Source organism: Salarias fasciatus, chromosome 14, assembly GCF_902148845.1.
Source record: "Salarias fasciatus chromosome 14, fSalaFa1.1, whole genome shotgun sequence".
Lineage (NCBI taxonomy): Eukaryota > Metazoa > Chordata > Actinopteri > Blenniiformes > Blenniidae > Salarias > Salarias fasciatus.
Genome location: NC_043758.1, coordinates 24,682,809 through 24,691,091, shown reverse-complemented (window position 1 = coordinate 24,691,091; position 8,283 = coordinate 24,682,809). Strand labels below are relative to the sequence as shown.

Below are 8,283 nucleotides of genomic sequence, written 5' to 3'. Positions count from 1 at the left end.
CTTGGTGATGAAACTGGTTCCTTATTGGAGATCAGTGACAGGAGTTTTAGGGGTCCAGAGGAAGATCCGTGCATGAGGTCTATAATGAGTGCAGAAATGCTACAACCACAAATCGTGGATTCAATGTTGTCTTTCAGTAACGAGGCTCCACATGACGCCATCGGGAGGGGGGGGGGGGGGGGGGGGGTGCTGCACCATTCAACATATTCCAGCTGTATCCTACCACGGCCTCCACATGGAGGCCTCTGTGGAGCTCTGGTTGTGCTCGCTGTCGGTCTCGTCCAGGTCAGAGCACAGGTCCTCGCTGGATATGGTGGAGGGGGCAGGGGGAGAGGGCCGAGGACAGGCCGCTGGACAGGCTCCGCCCTCCCGGGGAGGCCAGAGAGGAGCACAGCGTCTCGCCGTCCCCGTGCCACACGCCGCCGTTGCCGCCGGGAGAGTCCGTTATGAGCTCCAGCAGCACGTCCTGGAGGTGGTCCTCATTGAGGGGCATGCTCTCCAGCAGGTGGTTGAGGAGCTCGGCCGCCACCGTGGCGTCGATCCCGGGGCAGCTGGAGACGAACATGTGGACCTCGTGCATGCACTGGATGTAACCAGCTGCAAACCTCTCGCTGGCTTCTCGGTTCAGCGTGTCCGTCTCTGCGGGAGGAGAAACAAACGTGGTGAACGAGTTCAACCGCATCACCGCAACAAGTCCACAAAAATCCTAAAACATGAGGAAACTTTTACAATTCAGCATTAATATCTCCACATTATGATATGTCTGTATCTCTAAAACGACCAAAGAGCAGAAATGAGAAGTAGCCATACAGTCATAAAGTGGGACGAATTGCATAAAATACCCCAAAAGTTACATATGTGAGTAAATCTTTAATTCATTGCTCTCTTTGTATAGTTTGCTTTACTGACAAGTTGAAATTTGGGTTTGGGGCTTTAACTTCAAGTCTTTGTTTGGAATATAGCATAACTGCAACCTTAACGCATATCTAAGCATCTCGGTGTCTGAAGATATTTTGAAAAACGGATCAATTTGCCATCGAAGCTTCCATGAAAAATCAAAACTCTTCATCCTCTTCTTCCCTTCTTGTTCAGAGTAAACTTAAACCTGACACTAGGAAGAGTGTGGTGAGGTAGTCAAAAGCTCAGACAACATCATCCTGTGACTGATCTGACTTGTGTGTGAGGGTCTTATGGAGACCAGTCTTTGATCTGGTATTATCAATAATGAGAAACTGTTAATACTGACTCTAAAGGTAGATATTTTAGTAAAAATACTTAAGATAACTTTAGTTTAATGGGAATTAGATGCAATCTGCACATTTCTGGCATCACCTTCACTTGCATGCAGAACAAGTGTTTAAAAAAAATAGGCAAACCTTGGTTTCGGTTCTTCAGAATGTCTTCCACCTTTTTCACCGTCATCTCCAACACCTCTGCGTTCTCCATCTTGGAGTGAAACTGTGGGACAGAGGAGGATCAGAGAGCCCTGGACATCTCGGTGCCAGCTGACAGAGACGCAGTGCGCGCCGCGGCGCTGCGTACTCACGTCCGTATCCGAGAGCAAAGACCGCAGCTCCAGCAAACTCTCGTTGATACGAGCTCGCCTCTTCTTCTCCACGAGAGGTTTCCTTATCTGTGAAAAACACGGGAATTTAAATTAAAAAAAAAAGAGAAAGAAACATCACAGCAGGTCTCGTCCACGTGGAGGTGTGTGCGCAACGTGCGTAAATGGCAACAAGCCGCAGTTTAATCCGATTGAAGTAAAGGTAAAACATGGGTGGGTGCCTGAAAGCATCCCGGGCCTTGAACTGTGCTCCAATGACAAGTGCGTCACTGCCAAGTGTGCCCGCAAAGTGCCGCCACCACCACCGCCCCCACGGCGGGTACCTTTCTGTCCGCCTTCTGGATCCCCAAGCCGGACTCGTCTTCCTCCGTGCCGAGTCCGGCGCTGCCGGGCCGAGCCGAGGGGGACATGGTGGGTCGGATCGGCTGCTTCTCTGGCTTCTGCTGCTGCTGCCTTCGCCCTCCCAGTCGTCCGTGAGGGGCAGCTGGCGATCGAAACCGGTTACAGGCAGATGATGACACACACAACGCACACACACACACACACACCCTCAAGGAAAAAAAAAATCGGACAAACTCCCAGGCGAGGCCAGACGCCCTCTGTTTATTGTGCAATCCTACTGAGACGTGCTGCAGGCGCTGAGTGGCTGTTGTTAGTATTTATAGGGCTTATTAGCATGTGAATGGGGGCTGTGCCGCTCCTGCTGAGGGACAACAGAGCGCACACGGCCCGAGCCAATGAGCGCCGACTCCCTTTGTCTGCAGCCTGCCCAGGTCTGCGCCCCGAGGAACTGGACGGGCTTTAAGCAGACTATTTCTTGTGTTGGGGGCCCGGCCGCATCGTTTTTTTCTTTCTTTCTTTCTTTTCTTTCACCGCTTCTGTTGATGCATCAGCATGCAATTTTAATGATTTGGCTGCAGACACCACATTCAGTCCCAACATGGCTCAGTGTTCATGCTGCTCTGTTCGTGGTAAACTGCACAGTCTCTGTGCTCAGTGCTGTTAGTCAGCTCCTGTGCCAACCTTTTATTGAAAAGTCAAGGTTGACGTCTCCTTCGGCATTCCACGGGCCAGAAATGACCCTCAATCACACCTGTTTTAGTCCCATGGGCCACATATTTGACATCCTTAGGCTCAGCTACTGAGTATTCTTTTTTTAAGTTCTGACCAAGTGCAAATCGTGGATTTATGTGAAAAGTTGCATCATGCATTTCATTCAGATTTCAAATCAGAAATAAATTCTCATTGCGCATTATTTGGCACAGTTTTCAATGCGTCTCTAAAAAAAATATACATCAAAATATTTTACGGTGTTTTTTTCTTTTTTTTTTTAATCAAATTTTATGTTATTTCTTTTGCCCGACCGACCCCGCTGTTCCTCTCGCCTGTTTTGCCCCAGCCTCTGCAGATTCACCCCCATGTTTGGCGGATGTAACGTGATGCCTTCAGTTGGCAGCTGCTGCCGGCGGCCCCTCGGCCCAAACTGAATCAGTCGGGGGAATTAAGGGCCCTTCTCCAAAGAAAGCGACAGGTGTTGCCCTGCGCCTTGTTTGTTCCCCCGTTGTTTGGTGACTTCTGATTTGTGTGCAAGTGCATTCTCACGTTGCCTGCGCTGCAGTGTCACAGAGTTTACATTATGCGGCTGTGCACCACTGTGTGTGCGTGTGCGTGTAGTTGTGATGCATAACATGCAAAATGACTGTTTTTTTTTTCCTTCCTGGTGCATTTGCTCGTGGGCAAAATTGTGGATTTTCTGCTTTTGTATAGGCTGGTCCAATCCCTTGAAGACAATGTCTATTTGTTTTAGCCTAATAAGAGCCCTCAACTCTCTGCCCTGGTTATTATACGTGTTTTGTACATGGCATTATCATGTAAATCATCCCCCTACAATAGAGCCCCACTTGTTGGAAACAGGATCATGCACGCATCTGTGCAACCTTGCAGGTAAACGTGCTTTCAGGTGTCTTTAATTCTTCTTTTTTACGCACGCCATTTCCACAATTGCGCAGCAATTTCCACAAAAAAGAAGCACCACTAAACTCTAGTGCCCCAAATGAAGGAAGCGCCCCAGACCTTTGAAGTGGAGGGGTTTTGGCACCTCGCCACCCCCCAGATCCCTGTTCCACAGCTTTAATGGTGCGGACTGTGGAGGGAGCAGCTGTCTCGGCTCGGCTTTTGTTGGTGAGCTCTGCGGAGGCACCAGGCGGGCGTCCCCCTCTCTCTCTCTCTGCCCTTCTCTCTCTCCAGACCGGCCGCCTGGCTCCATGTGGCGGCTGATCATAACGGCAAAAATAGCTGAAGAATGGGCCATATGCACCGTCCTGCTTCCCCAAACCCAGTGGTGCGTTACATATTTATAAAGGCGCCACAACAGCCACTTTGATCAGCTCTGTGCCATTCTGCCATTTGGTTCAGATGGGGGTGACCTTGAGGCTGTAAAATGCCTCTAACACTTATCACCACTGCACTTAAACTTGTGATAATCCAACTGGCCCTTTTATTCTGACTGAATTTGTGTTCAGAAAATGGGAATTAGTTAGTTTTTTGTTTTTTTTTCATGGAGAGTCTGTTCATGTTATCCTATGCTGGAGGACTGACCTCAGCGCACCCGATGTCATGCCGACTAATGACTTGTAGCTGTTTATCACAAACCCTGTTCAGGTTCCCATGACTGTATGATGTACGGTTGGATGGATCGATCTGAGAGCTAGTTTTTATTATTTTAAAGGTCATCTTTGCAGAGAGCTCAATGAGGTTAACCTTGAAATTGTCCTTGACTCTTCCCTTGAAAACAAACATACTTTGATGTAACCAGCTGCCTTTACCATTATAGTTTAAACTGATTTGAAATAATAAAAATCTGAACTGAAACGTTCTCATTTTCAATCTTCTGATCTGTCTTTCTCTACATTCAGCTGAGTTCGTGATATGTATATCAGCCATCATTTGCTTTGTCACAATAATGCATTTAGTTACGCTGTAGATATATATGTGTTATTTGAAGCCATCCTATTGTCCTGTGAGGTTAATTGGTGGCTCCAAACAGCCTGTAGGTGGAACGTGAGTGTGTGGTTTTCAGTTTCTTTGTGTTTGCCCTCTGATGGATGAGCGATATGTCCTCGCTTCAGTTGCAGCTCTCATCTGGATAAAGCAGCATTGAAGACGGACGTATGGGTTAAGAAAACGATTTAATCTATCACTCTATTCGCACCAAGGAGTTGTTTTCAATTTCATCATACATGTATGATGACAACAAAAAGCATTCTATTCTATTCTATTCTATTCTATTCTATTCTATTCATGATGTATTTTTGGACACATGCAATAATTCTGTTTTCATGTAAAGTTTTTTTCTCAATCACTCTTATCTTATAGTCTGTCCTGTATATTAAACCAAACAGCACACATGAAGCAATTCTAAGTGTTAACTTCAACCATTGTTGCTACACATCCGGTTTCTCTTGATGGTGTAACACATACAGTCATACTGAAACATTATTGTGCCGCGTCAGACACATTGAGTAAACCCTTCAGATATGTCCTAGTAATCAATTACTATCAGTTTAACAACCTGAAAATGAGCAATTTAAGCTCTCAACACGAGTGGACCATTTTGTAAATTATGTTCACTATTAGTATTGTGTAATTTAATTCAGGTATATATATAAACAGGCTTCAGAAAGCAAGGTGTCTGTTGTAATGATGTATAGTATTGTGTATCCTGGCTCAATGCCAGAGACTCAGGAACAGAAAAAATGTGTTCATGTATCACTCATGTGCTCTAGAAGAAGTTAAAGTGGTGTAGAAAAAAAAAAACGTTTTTTCCTTCTAACATAGAACTGAGATGTTTCAATTTTCCAACTGTTTAACCAACTTGATTCATCCTTCAAGCTTTTTGAATTGTTTAACTGAAACCAGCAACCTGATTCTGAAAGCTTGGGAGAATAGGACTGTCAATAATTTGCTGCTCCACTGGTTTGAGCACTCCCAAAGCAATTTACATTGTAAATCATTTCAACCCATCCGTGCTCAAACCAGTGGTTGAACATCATGGCGTTCCGCCATTGAGAGAGAACAGGTTGATTTTCTTTTGATACATTACAAAGTAGAGCCAAGGATCAAACCGAAGCTCACTCGATTAGAGAATAAACTTCTCTCACGCCTGAGCCACATCAAAATGAAAGTTTTTAATGAAATTGGATCATATTATAATCATGAAATTGTTAGAATTGTTTCAGCTATCCCATCAAATATCAGTCATTTACTTCCCTGAAGCATTGTCAACGTCCAGCGAGATTCTGTCAGTGCTATATTTCACTAAAATCAATCATTTTTTGGCCTGTGATCCTGTGTTCTCCCATGATCGAAATAGAAACATCAACTAAAAATGTGACAGTGATGAGGTGGCTGGTTTATTTCCTGTCAACATGTACCAAATGGACACAATGAAAAAGTCAACAAGCAAGTGGAAAATTGAAATAAGTGTTAATTTTGATGCCATATATTGCTTGGTCATACAAACTGAGAAGAACATCTGAATTCTTTTAATTATCTTGCAATAGTAAGTTTGGAAAACAACTAGATGAACCCAAAGTAATATTTTAATTAACTTTACCCCCTTTAACCCCTCGTCACACAAGTAACAATCTGTGGTTCCTTCAGTACATAGCACAAGGCAGTGCATACAGTTACAATCATACATGAACTTCATGTGTTGAACAGGTTTTTCTTTATTGTGTGGATGCTGAGAAGCAGCCACACATTTGAGATCCTGTTTCTTTATTATTTATGCTTCGATTAATCATACAGCAAAAAGGAAAGACATAGAAATCTATACAAGGCCAAGCAAGTGGTCTAAGAAGCACAGTCATGCCTTATGATATTAAATAAATAAAGCTGTTAATACAATAAATACATGAAAGATTAATAGGAGCCTTCTATAATGCAGGCTACGAGAAGTCGACTTCTGAAGGGAAGTACTGAGAAAAGGTCTGTATAGAATCATTATAGCACACCTACAATAATTACTGGAACAAAACCGCCCCACATGTTTGTCTTCTGAGCACCATATCTATAAGATACATAACAGAGGATGGTCTAACAAAATGGACAATCGAGCTCATGAATCTACCAGTTCACCACGGCCTCCACATCTCCAGCATCCCCAGGTGGGAGCTGTGGATCGTGGGCCTTTCCTGACGCTCGGGGGCATGGCGGGTGGGCGCCTCTCTCTGGAGCTGCAGAGGGTGTCCTCTCTGGGGGGTTCCCTGGGCTTCACGGCGGGGTGTCGGGGGGTGGGAGACGGGCCGCTCCTCCTTGGACCGGGGCAGGGACTTGAGGAGGTGGTTGAGGAGTCTGGAGCCCAGGGTTTTGTCCATCCAGTCACAGGTGAGGAGCATGTTGTGCACCTCGTGCATGCACTGGATGTACCCTGTGCTGTATCTCTGCTGGGCCTCCAGGTTCAATGTTGGGTCTGGGTAGGATGAAGGGCAGAAAGAGGAAGAAAAAAAAAAGAGTTAGACCTATGGCAGAGCGACCCCTGGTGGTGAAAGCATCATCTGCAGTTAATGTTTGAACATATTTATAAGCTGGTGCTGCCCTCTGCTGCCTACTATCAGCATCATGATCAGTGGATTTCGAACAGGGTAACTGCACCATGTGCTTATTGAGAGCGACTTCCCACCAAGAAACCTCAAAAAGGAGTTTTTCGCATGAAACTCCACACCAGAAACAGACACGTCCACGCAGCTCTTACCGTTGAGTTTATTGTTTTGGATGTTCTGCAGATGTTTCACCGTCATCTCCAGGATATCTGCCTTCTCCAGCTTGGATTGCTGTGGACAAAACAAGCAGCTTTTCAATTACCTTCGCTTTTCTTTTCCATTTCAGAGAAGCTGAAGCGTGCGTAATGTACTCACGTCCAGTCTGAACGCTCCGATCACCGTTTCTTTCAGCTGATCCAAACAATTGTTTATCCTCTCTCGTCTTTTCCTCTCGATCAGCGGCTTCCTCAGCTGTGGATTGACGGGGAAAAAAAAAACGCTTGGGTTGGAATAAAACACACCAAGACGAGGCGCAGGGGCGCGGGCGTGCGTTTTCCATACTCAGTAACCTGTTCCCAAATCTGAAAATACCTTTCTCTCCTCCTTGGCACTGTGGTGTTTCTCCACGTTGTGAGCCATGGATGAAGCAGTCATGTTTTGTTCTTCTTTATTTTATTTTTTTGTAATGTCCTCCTCAGAGTCCTGTCTCTTCTCTTGTGAATCTCAGCGTCTCTAGGGTCCTCGGCGCGGCGCGACCCTCTTATTTATAGGGCGCAATTAGCATGTGAATACTGCGGCGCTTTGGCTGCGGGATTTTCCCACACACGGGGCTCCCATCAGTCAAGACTGACAGGTCACTGGCTCCATTCAATAACACAGAGACCCGGCCTAGAAAGAGGGGTTTTTTTTTTTTTTTTTTGCTCACAAGCGACAGATGTCCAGCCTGAAACCATGCAATACCCTCCCTCCACCTCCACCCACCCAATGACAAGAAGAAAAAAAAAATTCCTCTTCTCCCAGGGATGAACAAGAGTGTGCAATTACCATGCTTCACTCCTGGGAGCCCCTCGCCCATTCTTCACAAGAGGAACAGTACACTACCTGAAAAAAGGCCAAATCTATTTCCTCAGGAAGACACAATGACTGGACAAATCACATGAGTATAACTGCATCTCA

The 8,283-nt window shown here is 45.6% G+C and overlaps 2 protein-coding genes across 2 annotated transcripts; both read right to left on the bottom strand.

Moving 5' to 3' along the window:
- Positions 1-204: 204 nt before the first annotated feature.
- Positions 205-2,105, bottom strand: LOC115400614 (transcription cofactor HES-6-like). The gene is given in 5 exon segments (XM_030108611.1): positions 205-321; positions 323-639; positions 1,377-1,458; positions 1,547-1,633; positions 1,888-2,105. Coding segments are annotated over 5 exon segments (675 nt in total). The 5' UTR covers positions 1,975-2,105; the 3' UTR covers positions 205-219.
- Positions 2,106-6,417: 4,312 nt separating this feature from the next.
- LOC115400797 (transcription cofactor HES-6-like) lies at positions 6,418-7,770 on the bottom strand. Its single transcript, XM_030108827.1, has 4 exons — positions 7,699-7,770; positions 7,483-7,578; positions 7,320-7,398; positions 6,418-7,037 (listed from the first exon to the last, which is right to left on the bottom strand). Exons 1-4 carry the CDS (start codon positions 7,759-7,761, stop codon positions 6,700-6,702), a joined length of 576 nt encoding a protein of 191 aa, XP_029964687.1. The 5' UTR covers positions 7,762-7,770; the 3' UTR covers positions 6,418-6,699.
- Positions 7,771-8,283: the final 513 nt, after the last annotated feature.

Excerpts from the sequence above, each read along its gene's own strand:
- LOC115400797 (XM_030108827.1), bottom strand. The coding sequence starts at position 7,761 with ATGACTGCTTCATCCATGGCTCACAACGTGGAGAAACACCACAGTGCC. Across the intron at positions 7,399-7,482 it reads TCGGAGCGTTCAGACTGGAC|CAATCCAAGCTGGAGAAGGC; the intron begins GTGAGTACATTA and ends TTTTGTCCACAG. Across the intron at positions 7,038-7,319 it reads CCAAAACAATAAACTCAACG|ACCCAACATTGAACCTGGAG; the intron begins GTAAGAGCTGCG and ends CATCCTACCCAG.